The following is a 21,112-nucleotide window of genomic DNA, read 5'->3' on the forward strand; positions in this document are numbered from 1 at the left end:
ACATGTTCATCATTTTAGAAAGAAAACGTCATACTAATTTTGAAGGTTAAGATTGGCTGTCCTTATTCATAACTGCAGATTTTCTTTGGGTCATTATTTAGTGGTAATGTTCAAATTCACTGTATTGCACTTCATTTTGTCTTGTGAATACACTTGGAATGGTTCTGCTTTGTTTTACAAAGCCAGTTATCCTAGATAAGTATGTTAGGTGAGCAGTAGATGACTCCTTTAAGTAGAAAATGATAATATATATAGCCTTAAGGATATCATGCTCTGTATCCAGATCTGTTTTTTCCACATGAACATTTGAAGTGAATCTGCATGGTTGTTGGTTCCTAAAATACAGTGTAATGAACATTCTGCTGGTTTTGACCTTGCATCTCTTTGACCCTCTAAAGTAGCTGAAGCACCAATTTTTTTGAAAATTAATGAATTGTGTAGATGCTATAATGAAATCAAGATTGTGACTTCATTATAAATGTTGGAGTATTTAAACTGTAGAAAAATCTGTTCATGCCACAGGAAGTGGAATAATGCTGATCAAGTGCTGTTTTTTAAATCTTTTCTTTCTCATGTCTGTCTTTGCTATAATTAAAAAAAAAAACATTTTTTAATGTGGAGTTAGGTCCAGTTTCTCAAAGACTGGCTTTATTCTCTAGTTTTATTGATGTTTGGATTCACAAAGCTGTCTCTGCAGATTTTGAGATGTGAGGATTTTTCCTAGGAAAGATGCTGGTTTAGTAAGCTTGAAAAATATTATTTGCAGTCTATACAAGAGGCAAATGAGCCACGACAGTGTAAAATGCTACACAGTAAAGTATTCCTATCTCGGTGCTTGCCTCAATCTTTGGTGTCCATTGATGTAGCTTTTGTAAATGGTAATGGTACTTACTCTGTGAACTGCAACCATAATTTAATCACTTCACATGCATCATTGGTGAATTATCATGTTGTAACTATTTCTTTCTGTTTGGGAAAAGCTGTCTAAACAGGCTTCTGAAATAGGTTTCCAAAAATGCTGTAGAAATCACGTGACAATGCTGTTGCCATGGCCTGTTTTTAAGATGTTATAAGCATACAGTTGTTCCCCTGGGGAATGAAAGGGGAAGGGGGTTTTATGATTTTCTGAAACCAGATTGATGCTAGCAGGAACTGAGTTTTCAGTCTCTGTAGAAACTGGACATTTTCAGTGGTTATGGTTCTAGAGTTGACAGGTTTAGACCTAATTGTCACTTAAAGCAAAATATATCCTTAGTATTAACTCCTAGCTCTGCATTTATTAATACAGAAGGTTGTTTGCTGTTTGGAATTAGGTCTAAAAAATCTCCTGATGTTTTCTGAAGGAAAAGCAGGAAGAAAAAAAACAAAGTTAGAATTCATAAACAAGCAAGAAAAAAAAAGCCCAAGTCAGAATTCATTAAGTAAGCTGTGGTAAATCCTGATACCCCATATTTTCCAAGCCTTTTGTATTTAAGGAAAATGTGACAATACTTGTGTTCTAGGAGATGCCAAGTTCAGGTTTTATTGAGCTGGTTTGCTGTAAGCAGACTGGCAATTGTTTGTTGTCCACAAGGTTTAAGTTCATGTGCTGTATTCATGAGGTTGTACTAAGAAGTAACATTCTCCTGTAGCATGAGATAAATGCATAAAGTAATCTGATAATTCCAATGTGTTTGTGTTTCATTAGGCAATAATGCAGCCTTACCAAAGCTGGCAGAAGAGCTAGAAAGTACCTTGAGAACTGCCAAGGTATTTATGTTATTTTGAAAATTTTAACTGCACTGTTTCTTGCTTATTCATACATCTTGCTAGGGTGTCTTCCTGTGCCTTTTGATTTTTGTGCATCAAAAATGGAACTTTAAAAGATTTAAACTAGAGAACTTTGAAAGAGTAATTTTTCACATTATTGAGCTGTGGTTTTCTAAGAAGCTGGCTTTTAGATTGTGGGCTGTCCATGTTATTCTTTGTTAGGAATAATTCTCTCATTCAACCATATTCCTTCTGTGGCAGAGACACTGAAGTTTGTTTTTGATTGTACTGTGTGCATGTTGCTTGATAGCACTTGTAAAAAAGCCACCCCAGCTCTTAGAGCTGGCAAATGTTGGTTTAGTCCTTTGAGCCAGTAAACAAACCTACACTGCTGTGCATTGCATTGCATCCCTTCCTGGCCAGTCTCCAGACTCGCACACCCGTGTGTTTGAGCAACGCTCGCTGCTGTTGTGTTCTGATAAGTACAGCCCCGTTATCTGCTGTCACAGAAGAGAGGGGCAGCCTGGATAATCCAGGGTGTTTGGGCTCTTGGTCACCTATAGCTTGTGTAAGACCAAAGCTGAGTCTGCGTGTCTGGGCTGTGTTCCACAGTAGGCAGGATTCCATATGTTTTAATTCTTTATTCAGATGCAGGAGTGATTCATGTATCTTGCCAAGCTCTGAGAATAAGCTTTTGAGGGATAACGTGGTTCAGAGATTCAAGCATCTGTGAAAGGGTGGACTACAGGAAAGAGGAAGTCAGCTTCAGTCTGGTGGGAATTACTGATATTCCACCTGCAAACAGATGCACTGTTTACCAGCATAACATGGTTCTAGAGTCAGTAAAGCCATAATGTGGAGCTGTAGCTGAGTTTGCAATGTTCAGATCAGACTTAATACACTTAGTTCCATATAGCATTATTTATGCAATGGTAACTTGGAGCTGCTCTGAACTTTTTTTTTTTTAATAAATCAAGCAAACCTAAAAAATTCACCCAAAACACAAATTCAAGGGAGATCAGTGTACCTCGTTATACATAGCAGATCCTGTTTTCCTTGTATGGATGAACATTTCTAGGCTATTGCTTATATTTGGAACTCAGAGTAGATGTTACACCTTGAATTCCTGAAATCTGCTTTTTTAAGTTAATCTCTGGTACTAATGTTAACTATAGGGTCAAATCTAAATACAGTACTGTTGAACTTAGCTCTGACTGCTCCTTCTTAATAGATGTACCAATAAGAAAGCTTTTGAAGAGCTTTCATAGTTCATGATAAGACAATGTTAATCATGGCATGAAGGAGCAGAGTGTGGCATACCTGTTCTGAATATCAGCAATATTTGTTTCTTTTGCTTTTGTGTTTAGTCACAGCAGCCTGGAATTGCAAGAAGTGAAGAGGAATGTGTGGACCTTCAGACTAAAGAATTGCAAAAAGGTGATGTTTATAATGAAAACAACTTTCATGCTGAAGGGACCTGTTACTTATGTTGGGAGGGTTGCAGATTTGTGATGTATGATGTATAAAGGAATTGAAGAAAGCCTTCAGAAATCTTTAAATGTATCTAGGAATTCAGGGCCCTTGAATTTGGTTTGTAGGAAAGGAGAGGTCAGACTTTTTTTTCCAGCATGATATACTGAAAGTAGGAAAGAATTTTTTTTAAAAGTACACTGGTAATATTCTACTTAAAATCAGCAAATAAAGAAAAGCATTTGTCCAAGAAAGATATAGAAACTTCCCCAAGGAATAACTTTCTTCCTTATAGGTTTAGAACATCCTGGTTTTAAGGTCTGTGACAGGCCTTGTGAGGATGTGAAAATAGTAAGTACTATATGACAAGTCACAGAGACTTTACAGAGAATGTCTGGGGTTTTTTTTCTTCATACTCTCCAAAAAATTAAAATAATTGTGACCATCCACTCAAATTTGAAGAGCAGTTATAAGTAGGTAATCATCTAGTTAGGAACCTCAATTAGTCAATTTGGATCTTTGCTCAGTAATTCACTTTGCTGTGTGCTTAAACTGATCTTCAGTCAGACCAAAAAACTCCTTTGTGCCCGTCTTGATGGATTTTATGCTCCAGATGCATTACAAATGATGTTTACAGCACTACCAGATGAGAGCTAATCCTCAGTTATTGGAATAACAAGCAGAACTAAAATGAATCCCCAGAGGTATCAGTATTACTGCTGCTTGTATTGTCCAGGGAGGTTAAAGATGCATTTCCTCTAACAGAAAGTTGCAACTGAAAGCCTGCATGCTTTGAAGGGACACACTGTTAAACCCACTTTTAATTTTTAGACATACCAAATAGAAAACAAAACCAACGGTAAGGTGAGATATGAGCATTTCTATAAGACTTTGGAATTTTTTTTTTATTCTCAGGGTAGGTCAGATTCATATACCTGGTTATAGCATGGTGTATATTCAGCTGAGTGGTAAGAGACATGCTCTGCTCGCAAGAAAGCAAATGTAAACCCTGAGAATTGGTTAGAAGAATGTAGACTTCAGAATGGCAGGTCTAAAATTTGAGCAGGTTTTTCTCTGGAGATTTCTTTGAAGTGCCTTTAAAACTCTGCCACTTCCATCACTCAGTCACCCAGACAGTACTTAAAATTTTGGATGTGCAGATTGAACTAGCTGAGATAATCTTCTTTCTTGTAAAATGTTTAACAAAAGTCCATTTGCTGTGTAAATCATGTTGGATATGACATACTGAAGACAAATGCTTTGTAGATCTTGGTAGAGAGGTTTTTTCTCCCCCACAATGGTCTCTATTTGTATGTATATATGCATGCATGTATACATACAGCTCAACATACGTAAAAGGAAGTTGTTTAAAAGACAAATGTGTGTCCTGTCACTGAATATGAACAGCAGACACAGTAGTTTAGTAGTCCAAGATTCTTTGGAATGTAAACAAATCATTGCTGTTTGAGTGGGTAGGAACTAGCTCTTCATTTGACACTGCTTTAAAAATTGAAAGATGTGAAACTCAGCAGTACAGCTGTGGAAGAAACATTGCTAAACATGGAGATTTAAGAAAGGAGCTACAAAATACATAAAACTATGTAAAAAAAACCCGTGGTTTTATTTGATTTTAGATTTATTTTACTGTAGCTGGAGGGAAAGTTACTTGGAATGTTTTAGCAGCTTTTTTAATCAAGGTATTAATTTGGTGCTTTTATGAATCAGATTTTAAGAACACTTGATAAACCAGCTTCTTTGTAATTCTCTTTGTGTATTGAAAGTTACAGGAATTCTTTCAAAACTCCAGACCGACTCATCAACTCTCATAATTATTTTCCCTATTTTGTGATATGGAAGGCTGAGGCTCTATTCCATCAGACTTAGAGTTTAGCAACTGGACAATTTCCTTACGTGCATTCTACAGGTCTCAGCAGTACAGTTATGCAAATTTTAATTCTCTGGAAGGCATTATGTAGCTTAATCACATTTTACTTCATCCCATGATCCAATATCTAAGATTATTGTGATGCATGAAATTCTGATTGAAATGGTAGAGCTATATTTGAAATTTCAAAGTCACCATAAATTTCAAAGATGGCAGCCCCTTTGCCTGTATTTCAGCCATAAAGTGATTCTCAGTTATCCTGTGCTCAGAAATTCATATTTTTGTTTTGTTTTGTGTGTATATTTTTAAAGAGAAGATTGGATGTCTCTTAGTACCAACCTTGAAAGTAAGTTTACATCGTTTCAGGTTCTCTGGAATATTTTCAGGGAGGTGAAGTAGAGTATACTGTGATATTTTCTGCTTGCTTAACTTTTCTGATTGTGTTAAAATTATTTTTAACAGATAAGCTGCAGAAGAATATTCCTTTAGAAAGAGAAACTTCTCATGTAAGTACTTGTTTTTCAAATGTGTTCTCTAAATCCACGCTGCTTTTCTCTTAGTTGAATTTATTTCTATTTACATTAAATATTCTGTAAAGGAAAATATTATTTTTATATATGCAGAGCCTATATTTGAGACTCTGCAGCTGTGTAGGTTGATGTCTAATTATTCTTTAAATCTGTCTGTAAATAAATCTTGTGTTATTGTTCCATAGTCTATGGCTATTTCAAGACTGTTAACTGGCAGAAAAGAGAAGCTTGATCTCCATGAGAGTAGAGGGGAAAAATAGGGATTATTCTTGGGGGTTTTGATCACAATTGCAAACCTATTTTAGTGCAGTCTGCTGTCTTTCACGAGAGGGATAACTGGGAAACTTGCAAATGTAAAGTGTATCTTATGGAGCAAAACCACGACATTTAATACAGGTAGCAGGCTGAAATTGTGTTTGTGGTTGCTTAAACTTGGGTAGTAAATTTATTTATTACTATATTGAAATGCTGGTTGGCCACTTTTCTGATGCTAATGATAATTCTATTGTTCCTGCATGTCGGAGAATGTCCTTTAAATCCAGAAATACTCTGTTGATTTACTGTGATGAACTGCTTTTAAAACATGTAGTAGGACGCTTAATTCTGAGACTTCTTTTCAATACAAATATCAATCAAAAATTCTGAAAATACTGCAAGCTTGAAGTTTTTTGATTGTGCTGTTCTGTAGTAGGAATGTTACTTGAATTCTAGGAATAAATTCCTTTGTAACAGCTGCTTTCATTTTAATGTATGTTGTACTTGGAAGTAGCAAGTAGGGAAGTTTCTCCCTTCCGTGTTTTATAAACTACATGGGAAAAAAAAGTTATCTTTGTGTTTTGTGTGTAGGTGGAAAACTTGGCTAGCCAGATAACTGAAGAACATAGATCTAGAGGGGTACAATGTAAGTCTTCAGAAACAACGGATAAAGAAAAACGTAAGTGATACAGAAGTACACAAATTTGTGCACAGCTTTTCTGTGGCAAAACTGTGTTCTACTGTGGTGAGGCCATAAAATGGTATTTTTGAGAAAAGAATGGAATAGGGGAAATTCCAAACTCCAAAGCAATTTATATTCCCAAAACCACTTCTAATGCTACAGTTAATATATTTGATAAAATATAACAAATTTAATTGCTGCAGAGAAGAGCATTATAGTATGTTCTTCAGTCATAAGTGAAGAAACTTTTTTTTTTAGTCTGTAAAATACTTACTAATGTTATCCTTTTAAAATAGAAGATGAGGAAGCTGATCATCAGGAAAATATAAACTTTCAATAGACTTTGTGGTGTTGGATGCTTCCTTTCCTTAGGTTGGAAAGAAATATATTTAGCCTTTTATTTGTCTGGAAGCAAAAAGCAAGAAGGAATTCAGTCCATTGAATGGCATAAACATTTCTAAATTAAATTTAGATGCAGCTAACATCTAAATAAGTTGGGCATTTTGTTGATATAGTAATTACAAGACTGACAGTGTAATATATCTCTTCAAGCTTTAGATTCAACTTCTTTTGTCTTTTCAGCATCAGAACAATTTAGAAAAAATGTTAGTATCATTAATAATAGCATTTTTATAAGAGCTTTTATTCTTCTTCTAAGAATTTTGATTTGATAAAGTGAGTGATTGAAAGTCATATTCATTAGTGTCCCACATAATATTAACTACTTTCCCTGTCTCTGGATGAGTTGAAGTTGAGGTGGGTGTTTTATTTCTTGATGTGTTACCTACTATATTTCAATTTTGAGCTTGTTTTTGAAAACAAACAAGTAAACAAAACAAGCCATACCTGTATGTATAAGAAACATGTGGCTTTTCTTCTGTTGTTGTGTTGTCTTCTCTTTTCAAAGCGTGGTTAGCATAACTTTCTGTTTGTATTTTTGAAAGTAAGATGCTGCTTTTCATATTTTGCATCTCACTAATAGTGAGCTGGTATAAAAGTGACATGAAAATATGACAAATACAGAAGACACCTTTTAATACTTCGATTGTCACTTGCTTTTTGCAGGCAACCAGGTGATTGCTCAGGATGTGCTAAAAGATGATGAGCAAAGTCAGTGTCCAAAATGAAACCTGGTAACATCAAGGTATTTTCAGAACTCTTTTATGTTCTGCAGTTTTAAATAAGATTCAGATCTTAGTCATTATTTCTTCAGCAGTTTATTTGGGAGAGGTGTTTCCATAATTAAGCTACTTTTGTATTGTCTTGAATACAAAGGAACTGACTACTGATACTTTTCAGTGGGGGAGGACCATTTAAAAACAAAAAAAAAGGCAGGGGTCTGTTGTTGAGTCTCTTTGAGGTGTGGAAGACTGAGAGGACTGAGTTGTACAATAAGTAGGAGCTTGGGATCTCATGGAGCATTGTTGGATGCAAGCTTTCCAGACAGATCAGTGTCTACAGGGACATACTGATCTGAGGTCTTCAAGAGGGTAAATTGCACTTTCCCTGAGTTCTGGCCTTTGTACTGATTCGCTAAATCAAAACAGGAATTAGGACAGAGCAGATGTTTTTTGCAGGAGTACATGCAGTATATTTGGGACTATCTCACCCACGGATTTGTGATGAAGGTTCTCAGCATCAAAGTTTTTCAGAGTGCAAAATCTTGAGGTAAAATAACTACTCATGTACCGGGGTGGGGTGGGTTTTTAGTGTAACTGGCAATGATTTTTAATGTGTAGTAAAACATCTTTCCTCTTTTGTTTTCAAAATAATGTAGGAAGTTATTTCAGGTGATGCAGCAGAAGTGTCCAAAGAAACTGATGTAACACAAACACCTCCCAGAAGTACTGTGGGAAGAAAAAGGTAATTAAATCACCCGTTATGGCAGATTTTCTGAACCCATACTGAATGTTCATTTCTTTTCATTGAATTATTTTTGAGAGAAATTGGAAACTTGATCCCAGCAAATATACTTGCATGTATTCTCTAGTTGATTTCTGCTCTACTACTGCTATCAAATAATGCATTAATCTTAGTTTCTTTAATGGTGAGAAAAGTTTGATGTTTTTGCTGTTACCACCCATTCACTCCACTATTGCTTCAGTATGTATCTTGGGTAGGAAAGCTAATGGGACATAAACAGATAGGTGGGGAAAATAGAATGGTCAGCATTATGTGATAAGAGCATCTCTTAATTCTGACCACAAGCACAGCTGTTCTGTGTAGAAGTCCATGTCATAAACCATCAAATCAGTCTTGTTTGTGTAGAGTAACCAACCAGAAAAGCGTGTAAGTTGCACTAAAATAAATAATAAAAGATGGTGTGTTCACATTAGTAATGTGGCTTTGATGTTACTTCAGTCTGTCTTTGTGGGAACAGTTTGAGAAGGTTCCCTGATGTTAGTTTGTTTTTACCTTAAAATAGAAGAACCTCCTAATTCATCTGGTGTTTGGAGGAAGCATTTTGGCCGACCAATACACTTGCTACAAGCCAAACAGTGTTGATTTCTGCTGGTGTTTTTAGAGAATTTTGGGCTAAAGAATGAAATAACATTTTCAGTGTAGAGGTTGTGGCTTTTACTATTTCTTTTGCCTAACAAAACAAAGGTATACAATTTCTTTTTTTTCCTTTTTTTTTTTTTTCTTTTGTATGTGTGAAGATGAATTTGACATTGAACAGGAAATGTCTGAAAAGAAAAAAAGCGCAGTCTGGAATCAAATGAAATTCTCCAGAGGTGAGTGGTCTTATTCATGTTACAGTAATTTCACGACTATAAGGCGCACCCTTTTGACTAAAATCTCCCCCCAAAACCGGAAGTTGCGCCTTATAGTCCGGTGCGCCTTATCTGATCTACAAAGTTGCAACATTTGCCACCCCGGAGTGAGAGCCCGTCGGCATCGGGGCAGCCCCCGCGCGGGGCGGACCCGCCGGTATCGGGGCCGCCCCCGCCGGCATCGGGCCGCCCCCCCGCGCGGGGCGGACCCGCCGGTATCGGGGCCGCCCCCGCCGGTATCGGGGCCGCCCCCGCCGGCATCGGGGCCGACCCCGCCGGCATCGGGGCCGCCCCCGCGCGGGGCGGACCCGCCGGTATCGGGGCCGCCCCCGCCGGCATCGGGGCCGTCCCCGCGCGGGGCGGACCCGCCGGTATCGGGGCCGCCCCCGCCGTATGCGGGGCCGCCCCCGCCGGCATCGGGCCGCCCCCGCCGGCATCGGGGCCGCCCCCGCCGGCATCGGGGCCGCCCCCGCCGGCATCGGGGCCGCCCCCGCCGCATCGGGGCCGCCCCCGCCGGCATCGGGGCCGCCCCCGCCGGCATCGGGGCCGCCCCCGCGCGGGGCGGACCCGCCGGTATCGGGGCCTCCCCGCCGGCTTCGGGGCCGCCCCCGCGCGGGGCGGACCCGCCGGTATCGGGGCCGCCCCCGCCGGCATCGGGGCCGCCCCCGCGCGGGGCGGACCCGCCGGTATCGGGGCCGCCCCCGCCGGCATCGGGGCCGCCCCCGCGCGGGGCGGACCCGCCGGTATCGGGGCCGCCCCCGCCGGCATCGGGGCCGCCCCCGCGCGGGGCGGACCCGCCGGTATCGGGGCCTCCCCGCCGGCTTCGGGGCCGCCCCCGCGCGGGGCGGACCCGCCGGTATCGGGGCCTCCCCGCCGGCTTCGGGGCCGCCCCCGCGCGGGGCGGACCCGCCGGTATCGGGGCCGCCCCCGCCGGCATCGGGGCCGCCCCCGCGCGGGGCGGACCCGCCGGTATCGGGGCCGCCCCCGCCGGCATCGGGGCCGCCCCGCGCGGGGCGGACCCGCCGGTATCGGGGCCGCCCCGCCGGCATTCGGGGCCGCCCCCGCGCGGGGCGGACCGCCGGTATCGGGGCCGCCCCCGCCGGCATCGGGGCCGCCCCCGCGCGGGGCGGACCCGCCGGTATCGGGGCCGCCCCCGCCGGCATCGGGGCCGCCCCCCTGCGCGGGGCGGACCCGCCGGTATCGGGGCCTCCCCGCCGGCTTCGGGGCCGCCCCCGCGCGGGGCGGACCCGCCGGTATCGGGGCCGCCCCGCCGGCTATCGGGGCCGCCCCCGCGCGGGGCGGACCCGCCGGTATCGGGGCCTCCCCGCCGGCATTCGGGGCCGCCCCCGCGCGGGGCGGACCCGCCGGTATCGGGGCCTCCCCGCCGGCTTCGGGGCCGCCCCCGCGCGGGGCGGACCCGCCGGCTTCGGGGCCGCCCCCGCGCGGGGCGGACCCGCCGGCTATCGGGGCCGCCCCCGCCGGCATCGGGGCCGCCCCCGCGCGGGGCGGACCCGCCGGTATCGGGGCCGCCCCGCCGCGGGGCCCGCCCCCGATCGCGGGGCGGACCCGCCGGCTTCGGGGCCGCCCCTGCGCGGGGCGGACCCGCCGGTATCGGGGCCTCCCCGCCGGCTTCGGGGCCGCCCCCGCGCGGGGCGGACCCGCCGATATCGGGGCCTCCCCGCCGGCTTCGGGGCCGCCCCCGCGCGGGGCGGACCCGCCGTATCGGGCCTCCCCGCCGGCTTCGGGGCCGCCCCCGCGCGGGGCGGACCCGCCGGTATCGGGGCCGCCCCGCCGGCTTCGGGCCGCCCCCGCGCGGGGCGGACCCGCCGGTATCGGGGCCGCCCCCGCCGGCTTCGGGGCCGCCCCCGCGCGGGGCGGACCCGCCGGTATCGGGGCCGCCCCCGCCTGCATCGGGGCCGCCCCCGCGCGGGGCGGACCCGCCGGTATCGGGGCCTCCCCGCCGGCTCGGGGCCGCCCCCGCGCGGGGCGGACCCGCCGGTATCGGGGCCTCCCGCCGGCTTCGGGGCCGCCCCCGCGCGGGGCGACCCGCCGCTTCGGGGCCCCCCTGCGCGGGGCGGACCCCGCGGTATCGGGGCCTCCCGCCGCTTCGGGCCGCCCCGCGCGGGGCGGACCCGCCGATATCGGGGCCTCCCCGCCGGCTTCGGGGCCGCCCCCGCGCGGGCCGGCCCGCCGACATTGGGACGGCTCCCTTGCGGGGGGTGTTAAAGCCGCAGGGATCGGATCGCTGCTGCGCGGGGGGGCGAAAGCCGCGGGGATCGGATCGGCTGCTGCGCGGGCGGGGGCGAAAGCCCCCGGAAACACGGCGGTCGCCGCGCGGGTGGGGCGAAAGCCCCCGGAATCACGGCGGCCGCCGCGCGGGGTGGGCGAAAGCCCCCGGAAACACGGCGGTCGCCGCGCGGGTGGGCGAAAACCCCCAGAAGCACGGCGGCCGCTGCGCGGGGGGGCGAAAGCCCCCGGAATCACGGCGGCCGCCGCGCGGGCGGGGCGAAAGCCCCCGGAATCACGGCGGGCCGCCGCGCGGGCGGGGCGAAAGCCCCCGGAATCACGGCGGCCGCCGCGCGGGCGGGGCGAAAGCCCCCGGAATCACGGCGGCCGCCGCGCGGGGGGGGGCGAAAGCCCCCGAATCACGGCGGGCCGCCGCGCGGGGGGGGGTGAAAGCCCCCGGAATCACGGCGGTCCGCCGCGCGGGTGGGGCGAAAACCCCCAGAAGCACGGCGGCCGCGGCGCGGGGGGGCGAAAGCCCCCGGAATCACGGCGGCCGCCGCGCGGGGGGGGCGAAAAACCCCCAGGAAGCACGGCGGCCGCCATGCGGAGAGGGGGAAAACCGCCAGAATCGGAGCGCTGCCACGCGGGGGAGGGGGCAAGCAGCTGGAATCGGGGCAGCGGCGGCACGGGGGCAAGCCTGCCGGCATTGGGTCACCCGGAGCGCCAGGGAACTCCCGGAACAGCGGGGCCCTGGGGATGCTGCACGGAGCGGCGGTGGGCATAGCCCGGCCCTGCCGGGTACAGGCAGGCCCGGGAGCCAATGGCTGCCGGATTGAGGCGGGGCCTCGGCCAGCAAGCGTGCGGGAGGAGCTGGGGGCGGAGCCTCGCTGCAAAAAAAAAACCCGGTGCGCCTTATAGACCGGTGCGCCTTATCTGATCTACAAAGTTGCAAAATGTGCCGGCTCCCGGGGGGTGCGCCTTATAGTCCGGTGCGCCTTATGGTCGTGAAATTACTGTAACTTACTGAGATAGTGCAGGTTCACAGTACTGTCTTTCAGTACATAACTGTGTATTTTGTTGACAGCAGTATTAAAAATAGTCTTCACCTACTAAGAAATAATTGTGAAGATTTGTTTGGTACTGTAAGTACCAAGGACTGACTTAGTTCTGTCACAAAGTATAAACTCACCATAAGACATCAATGTCTCGTTATCAAAGTAGGACTAACTCCCTTCCTAAGCTTAATAATGCTTACAAAGTGTCTAGAAAGCAATTATATAGAGTTGTGTTGTATAGAAATCATGTTTTTCTGCAAAGTTTGTAATTGATGTGTACAATTTAGTCATTAACAAATACAACTTGCCTTTAAAAAAAACACCATCTTTTAACAAATTTTAAAGTCTTAATACTATTGCCTAAGCATGTACTTGAGATGTTCAACAGTATGGGTTGTAAACAAATGTCGGAATCCTTGAGATAAAAATTTATGCTGGCCTCTAGAAATAGACACTGATATCAGAAAGGTGTTTGGTTTATTATTTGGGGATTTTGCCTCAAATTTGGAAGTACAAGAAAATTTAAAAAGACATTTTTATATTTATTTTTATTCAAGACTTGAGTCTCTAAGAACCATTCTGGGGGTAGATACTGCTAAACTTCAGTAAATGCTGAATGAGGCATTTAATCTTGCCTTGTATATAAGAGAAAAGTCTGTTATTGGAGATTTTGCAGTCTGAGCGTACGGCTGTATTTGTTATTTAAAAGTTCTCTTTCAAAGCTTAAAACTTCAAGGACAGGGCCTTTATTTGCTAAAGATCCTGCTTATATAAAGAATAGCAGCAGTCTGTCTATTGGGATAATTAAGATACTAATTGTCTGAAGCGCTTGCTCAACCTACAGGATGTAACCTGTGCTATATGGCGCTAGGAAAAGGGGCTCATGGGTGTAAATTTTGGAGTTCTTGTATGGGGTAAGTCAACAGCATGTGTGAGACCAAGTGATAGAGATTTTGGGGCTAAGGGAGCAGAAAGGCACTGCATTCTCAGACATGCTTTGTGCCTGAGTCAAATCACTGTGAATTTTGTATAATTGAGAGTTGTCTTGTTTCTTTTCACCTATATTAGTTTATTTTGTAACAGGCAGTGTCTCTTGCTATTAAACTTGCCTCATCTATTTTAGCTTAAAAGTACTACTTCTGCCATTGTCACAATATGAATTCAGTTAGCAGTCTTTGGATTGTATTGCTCAAATGCCAAAGGTCAGTTATATAAGTAAAATATTTTTGTCCTTTGTTTTTAATAGGAAAATCAACCCGTAGTAGTGAAACGCAAAAGGGGACGGCCTCGTAAATATCTCTTTGAAGCAGTACAACCTGGTGGTAAGTAGTTCATAATACCTGTGTGAAAAACAAGGATAATAGTGACATTCAAGTTCTGAACTCATATTTCTTCCCTCAGGTGGGGAGTCAAAAGCTGATATGAGCACTGGGAATGTAAGTGCCTTTATTTTGTTTGGGTGCATTTAAACAGTATGTCAAGAACCATTTATCTGTTTTACAGTTAACAGTATTTCATTTGTTTCAGAAACATCTTACAGAACACTTGATAATTGAGTTCAGTCTAAGCAAATGAAAATTATTGATAGTATCTCAATGTAGCTGAACTTTTTTAAGCAAAATATAGTGTTAAGTCAGAACATAGCAAACCTGCCTATCAGCTTCACACTTAGATCACTTGTTACAAATCTAGGTGTTATGCTAGCTAGCAATATATAGCTGTGTGCAGGGTGAATTCCTGGTGGTGTGCATATGTGTCTTTTATTTTGTACTGGGAGAAATTTTGGCCTGAAGAGCAGGGGTGACTTTATTTCAAGAATGACTTTTTTCCCCTCTACTGATGTATCATGATAATAGCACATAGAATCTTCTCGTAGCTGTAAAATAAGACATGTACAGCAGTTGTATTACATATATATTGTAACATTACAGTTAATGCAAGAGATAGAGCCATACTAGTGAGTAACCTAGGAGCTCATGAAACATGTCTCTTTTAAAGCTCAGTGGTAGTTTGTTTCCTAACCCCTGTGAAGATATTCACTAGCTAAGAAGCGGTCTGTTGGTATTGTTTCTGCAATCCAGTTGGATTACAGCACAGGGCAGTGATGGGTCAGGCATGTTTGTGGAGTACAGGCAGTTGGATATATTCTGCTTAAAGGCTTCTCTCTAGGGAATTCCTCTATTTCAGAATCAACATTATTGCATAGAAAATGGGGGATTTTAAAAATGAAGTTGTGTTGAAACTCGGGTTTTCCTTGCTGCTTGCCTGGTGAGGCACCAGCTGGCATGGCTGTTAGGAATCTTGGGAATTTACCTAGTTTATGAACAAAAGGAATTACTGTCTCTGCTCGTTCTGTCCTCCTATTTCAGGCAGCCTTTGAGTTCTGTCCCTTCTTACAGGTGGGCTGGAATTCTGTTTCAGAATTCCTCGTCTTTCCTAATTAATTTTTTTCCAATATTAATTTAATGAAATGTAATTTGAACTGGTGTGGCTTTTGGTATTTGGTTTTTTGGTTTTGATGTTATGGGTTGTTTTTTGTTTGGTTGGTTTTTGGGGTGCTTTTTTTGTCCAATTAAGGATTAAATTAATTTTAAAATCACCCTCAGAAATAGATGTACATTGGCAACCCTCAGTACTGGAGCAGAATCATCTTGTTCTGATTGAAGTGTTTTAAGGTGTTGTAGTAAAGAGTGAGTGCTTGGTGTCAGCTGCAGGCTGGCTCAGGGAGGAGTGATTCCTGCCCTCCATCTGAGACAGGGGCTCTCGAAGGTGAGACGCTTTGCATGACAGTTTCCCTAGGGCTGCTTTGGAGGAACCATAGGCATCCTGGTGTAGTCATTCAGTGGTGAAAGCACTGAAGTTTTTGGACATTCATCATAGGACAGTATGGTAATTATATATTAGCTTTTTCTGCATTCTGAGTAAATAAACAATTTCTGGTGAGTTGTAGTTCTGTAATTCTGTGTGTGGGATTGCATAAAGGTGACTGCAGTAACTTCTTTATTGATAATTGAATACTCAGAAATGTGTTTGACTGAAACTGCTTTTGTCTTTTGTGTCTTTTATTGCAATGAATTTAGTGTCAGTTTATTAAAAGTGCTGTGATTTGGTTTATGGACTGATTTGACTTGTTTCAGTTATTTATTAAAATAGAAAAAATGGATCCTACTCTTAAATTCAGTATAAACTTTTGAGTGCTCATTAGTGTTCATGTTTTCTACAATTTACAGATACATTCTACAATGAATATGAGCTAGTTTCTGTGATTATATAACACAATGCTTAATTTTTCTGATTTTCTTTAAATTAAAAACCCACTTTTTTAAATTTCAGCTGCAGTCTCCTGCTGTTGCAAGCAGAGGCAAAACACCTCAAACAGGTAAGCAAATGATGCCTGCCTCAACATGAAAGATAGAAAAGGGTTCTTCTTCTGTCCTTCTTCATCCTGACATCATCTTTGGCAGTCAGTGTTATTCATAAATTAAAACATCTGAAGAAAGAGATGAAGACTTGTCCCTAATTGCTACCAAGTTTTTCTTTTCAAAAAAGAGTAGATTGGTAAGAACTTAGTTCAAAGATGCAGCAGCACTGCTCAGTGCTGAATAATACATTGCAGAATATACCAAATAATTGAGTGGGCTAAGTACATGGCAGAGCTTCAGAGGAAGGTGGGTACCCCATCAGACTGGTTCTTTGTGACTCTTCTCCATTTCTGCGTGTTTTCTTTCATACAGTGCCAATCAATCACACTTACTGCATTTCAAATTTTGTTCAGTTAATTGGTTTATTTGTGGATATGTATCTAAAGATCTTAGGGGTATCCTGAGGGGATATTTCTTTCTCTTTTCACAACTGCTGTAAGATCTTTGGAACATCGTTCTTAGCTTGACTCAAAAATGTGCTTTAATGCTTCAAACTAAAATAGAATTAAGTGAAATACCTTTCTATTTCTTTCCTAATTTTTCTTGTGTATAGAGCCTGAACTGCACTGGTTGATTAAATGTGTCTTTTTAATTATAGCCATTCATTAAAAAAAACTTTGAAAACCTGTTGTAGGAAGCAGGTGAACTGAAAGTAGGTTAAAAAATGGTTTGTAACAAATGCAAACAAACATGCAAAAAACCTGAGAAACCAAGTCTACAAAACAAATCTTCTGGAGTTTCCAAAAGCTTAGGTTTCTACAGATACACTAATCTGGCTGCACTGCACATATGGACTGTTTCCTATTTTCTCCACATTTGTTAAAATGTCAGCTTTAATCCATATGCTTCAGAATTGTCTCTGGATTGTTAGCTTGTTGTGTGGTACTTGACTCCTGTGAGCTGCAAAGAGAACAGACAAGAATGTGAGAATGAAATGAAAGTGCATTCTACTTTGCTTTTTATTCAAAAGGACACGCTTGACTGTGTACTTTTGAGTGTGTTATGCAATATTTATATTTTCTGGGCAAAAGGCTGTTGATATCACAGCAATGTTAAGAGGAGTGTATAAAGTGGAATGTACTGTTAAATATTTCATCCTGTAATAGTATTCCTGGGCATAAAGGAGTTGAGAACCCCTGGCAATGAAAAGGAAACCAATTGGATCTCTCTGTGCAGTTCACTTACTCTGGTAGTTTCTTGGTGTTCCACGTAAGGATTTGCATTAGGGACAGACCTACATGTAGAGTAGGATGCAGAGTTTTATTTTTGGTCACTACAGCACATGCAGTAAAGAGATACATGTTTTCTGAAGGTGTCATCCTCCCATAACACTCACTGAATTTGAAACTAATTTCATAGCACTAATTAACAGTTGCTGCTCTAAAGTTAGTAAGATATAGTATCTAAAAATAATACTATTTTTATGCTTATCTTTAGGCAAAAGTACTATATTTTCATATCTTCTAGAGGTTTGTCTGTTAATGCAATGTCATGGATCTAGATGGGATTATTCTTCAGTCAAAAAACCCTTTGCTAAAAATTTGCCGAAATATACCAGAATTATGAAGTATCTCTTTTGAACACAGTACCAGCTGGTTATATTACGCATGTGCTTATGTTGTGTGAAGAGCTTAACACAATGGACAGTCCTATGTTTTAGTTCACTTATTTTTGAATACTTAAATATTTTTTTGTTTACTTCATTTGATTTTGTATAAAAGTTTTTCCCCATAACCTTACAAACAGTGCCAGAAGGCTTATGTGTGGGTTTTATAATACATTTCTGCTCTTTGAGATCCTTTGTGCTTGACATTCTTTTGTTTGTTCTCTTAGTCTAATTGGTGAGGGCTTTAGAGTTTGTGTCCTCTTTTCTTTAGCTTTCAGAAATTAGATAGCAATTTTATGGCAAGGGAAAAAGGTTATAAAAGCTTGCTTTTATTTAGGTTGCTTCTCTTTTCTATTGCTAAGGATTTTTATCTCTTAACATCCTGGTGATGTTTAGGGATAATTCTGTTTGACAGAGTTCAAAAGCTTTGTAAAATAATTTCTCTCATCACAGAGTTAAAGTGGTAACCATGAAAGATACCAAGTTGAGACATGGGATGTAGAGTTAAAAATCTGTTTTAACATATGTAGGCTAGCCTGTAAAAATCACTGAGTTGGAAGGAAGAAGTATTTCAGCAGAGGAAGTCATGTAATTTGCATACTGGAAGGTTTTAAATGGTGTCTTCACTCAGTTGTCTTGGTGCTTTAGCATGAGCACAGTTAAGCACTAGAACAGTTCACCTGCAGGGACCGTGGTCTTGGAGACTTTCAGAATTGGACTGAACAAGATCTTGTGCAGTATGATTAATTAACTTAGCCATGCTTTGAACAGGAGATTGGACTAGGTGACCTCCAGAACTGTTTATGTGCCAAATTTTTCTGTGATTCTGTAATTGGTTGACAGTAGTTAAAGGGGCTGAGTAACTTCTGCTTTTCCATTAAAGCAAAACAACATATCCAAAAAAGCAATTCTGTCAGTCATATAAAACCTTAGTACTTAAAAAAAAATTTAATCATTGTCCCAGTCTCTGTATATAACAAAGTACAGCAAAGCTTTTCTAAATTATAGAGACATGAAATGTTTTTTGAGCTACTGTGATGTTTATGCATAGTTGAGAGAGTATAAAAGAACTCCCTTTTAAATTGATTGGTGAAAGATTTGAAGTTCAGCATCAAGTTTTGTTCTTTCCTTTCTTTTTAGGTGCAGACATATCTAATAAGAAAGAAACAACAAATGTAAGTGCAATTTGTAAATTTACAAGCAGTGTATAATGAAAAATGTCTGTCTTCTATGTAAAGTAAATAGTTCTTGACTTACATGGTTCCATTTTGTTTTTTCAGGAAGACGAAGCTGAGAAAGCAGAAATGGTTGTGCGTAAAAGGGGAAGAAAGCCCAGGCGCTCTCTGGTTCAATCAGACGAAACGGGTAAAGCATGAGAAAGAAACTGTGCTACTCCTAACAGAAAATACTGCTGTGCCTTTCTGTTTACTAATAGCAGCAAGATAAGCTTTATTCAATTTTCCTTTCTTGAGGAAAAATCATTGAGTTACACTAGTGTAAATATTATGTAAATATGTGTAAATTGCTGTAATCTCATGTCAGAATTGCTACATCCCAGATGCTTTTATAAAGCCTCATGAATTTTCTATGAATTCTGGCTATGAGCTGTGTAAGTAAACTGTGGTGAATGTGTTAGCAAGATTAAGTCAAACAAGTGTGAATTAAAAATGTTGAAATACGAAGGAAATGGAAAATTACTTACTGAAAGTGGGACTTGTGACTAGAATACCTTTTCTAAATTATGTGTTCGTGTCCTTTTGGAGGCCTTTTGGAAAATTATAGCATATGTGTAAAATTTTAAATGGACAGAAACACTGGAGCCAGAGAAGAAACGTCGGAAATTAACATCTTCTGAAGATGAACTAAAAGAGCAAGAGGAGGGGGAGGAAGAAGATGGTGAGGAAGACAATGATGCAAATTCTGGGGCCACAACTAGATCAGCCACAAGATTAGAGGCTCAAAGGTAACTGTGTAGAGACTTCAATAACAAGCTTTTTTCCAGTTGTTGTGGGATTTGCAGGGAGGAGGTTGTTGCTTCCTCTTTTTTGCCTTTTCTGTTTGTTTGTTTTAAACTGATGAGAACTTCCCAAATAATTTTGGTTCTAGTACCACTCTTCTAAGAATGAAGAGATAAAAGGTGAGGTTAAAGGAAACTGTTAGGGTCTCAAAAGGCATCTTGAGTATGTGACAAGGTAAGAATTGATCCTGTTGGCACTCTTCATCTTAGTGATGCCTCAGAATTTGAATCTAAGGATGCTTGGTTCTGATGGGTAAAATGGCGCATCAGTGTTGACTGTACAATTCACCATTTGGTATTTGGTGTTGCAGCAAGGTGAAAATAAAATTATCCCTGTCTTTTCTTTAAGTACTGTCCAAGTTAAAAACATTAATCTGCAATACTGGAGTATTTCTAGTATGGTGATCTGCAAGCTTGGAGAGCAATCTTGCTGCGAAAGACAAGTGTGGATAGCAAGAGTTCTGTTTTCAGGAAGCCATTCTTCATCTGCCTTAGCACTGGTCTGTCTCTCTGTAGCATACTGAATTCTAGCAGAGCTAGTCCTCTTCATCTTATTGTGGAAACCATGAAACATAGCAGCTTTGGGAAAGTTTTGTGTTGCTGTCTTACAGAAGAGAATTGAAGTACAGGATTTTTTTTTTGTGTTGGTGGTGAGAAGACTTTCAATTGACAATATATACTTACCTCTAAGGATATATATGTTATATTGTATATATTATATGTTAGCCTTTGGGCAGTACTTGAAGCACAGTTGCCACACTGCTCTTGAACTGATAATTTCAGAACTGAATTTGAAAGTAGTTGCATGATTCTTCATTTGCATAAAAACTGTGAAGGTTTACCACTGCCACTTAGTAAACAGCAGGTTTGCTTTGGTAAAGACAAAGGCACTTTGTTTAGTCTCATATAATTGTTAACTCTAAATTTGTAATAAAGGTTTAAGTATTTGTGGGTTTATTCTGCTTGCTTGTGGAAACATCTGCTTTTCTATAGATTTGGGTTATGTCTCCAATTTCCAACACTATCTTTCTAGCTGTGATTACAAGAAAGCCACCTTAAGGTGCAGTATACAGTCTGCATTTTATAAGTAGCATTTGGGAATAATTCTGTGGAAGAGGATGCTTCTTCATATTCAGCATTGCTGGATTTCTCTGACTTAAGTAATGAAATTAATTGCCAGTAGCCAGTTTTTCATGTTTCTGAACTTGTGGATACCAAAGCTTATATAAGTGGACCCAGACAAGATATTTTTTTAAACATAGACACTTATGTACAAAAATTATTGCAGGATTTGGAATGGATTGGTTTGTTGGTTTGGTTTGGGTTTTTTTTGTAAATACCAAATTTTGTCAGTAAAGCAGCCTTTTGATTCTACATTTGATACAAAAATACATAGCTTGGCATCCTAGCATGTCTTAAAGCAGGCAAATAGTTTTTTTCA

General features: G+C 42.8%; 1 protein-coding gene across 1 annotated transcript in view; it reads left to right on the forward strand.

Moving 5' to 3' along the window:
• BOD1L1 (biorientation of chromosomes in cell division 1 like 1) overlaps positions 1 to 21,112 on the forward strand; it is a 39,193-nt gene that overhangs the window by 15,528 nt on the left and 2,553 nt on the right. Inside the window, 16 exon segments of the mRNA XM_033060869.1 lie at positions 1,688 to 1,749; positions 3,117 to 3,186; positions 5,567 to 5,610; positions 6,481 to 6,568; positions 7,637 to 7,687; positions 7,690 to 7,715; positions 8,349 to 8,423; positions 8,425 to 8,434; positions 9,232 to 9,330; positions 13,072 to 13,094; positions 13,873 to 13,948; positions 14,028 to 14,062; positions 15,960 to 16,005; positions 18,795 to 18,829; positions 18,935 to 19,019; positions 19,464 to 19,617. Of these exon segments, the coding sequence (XP_032916760.1) occupies positions 1,688 to 1,749; positions 3,117 to 3,186; positions 5,567 to 5,610; positions 6,481 to 6,568; positions 7,637 to 7,687; positions 7,690 to 7,715; positions 8,349 to 8,423; positions 8,425 to 8,434; positions 9,232 to 9,330; positions 13,072 to 13,094; positions 13,873 to 13,948; positions 14,028 to 14,062; positions 15,960 to 16,005; positions 18,795 to 18,829; positions 18,935 to 19,019; positions 19,464 to 19,617 (979 nt within the window).

Source organism: Catharus ustulatus, chromosome 5, assembly GCF_009819885.2.
Source record: "Catharus ustulatus isolate bCatUst1 chromosome 5, bCatUst1.pri.v2, whole genome shotgun sequence".
In the NCBI taxonomy this organism is placed as follows: domain Eukaryota; kingdom Metazoa; phylum Chordata; class Aves; order Passeriformes; family Turdidae; genus Catharus; species Catharus ustulatus.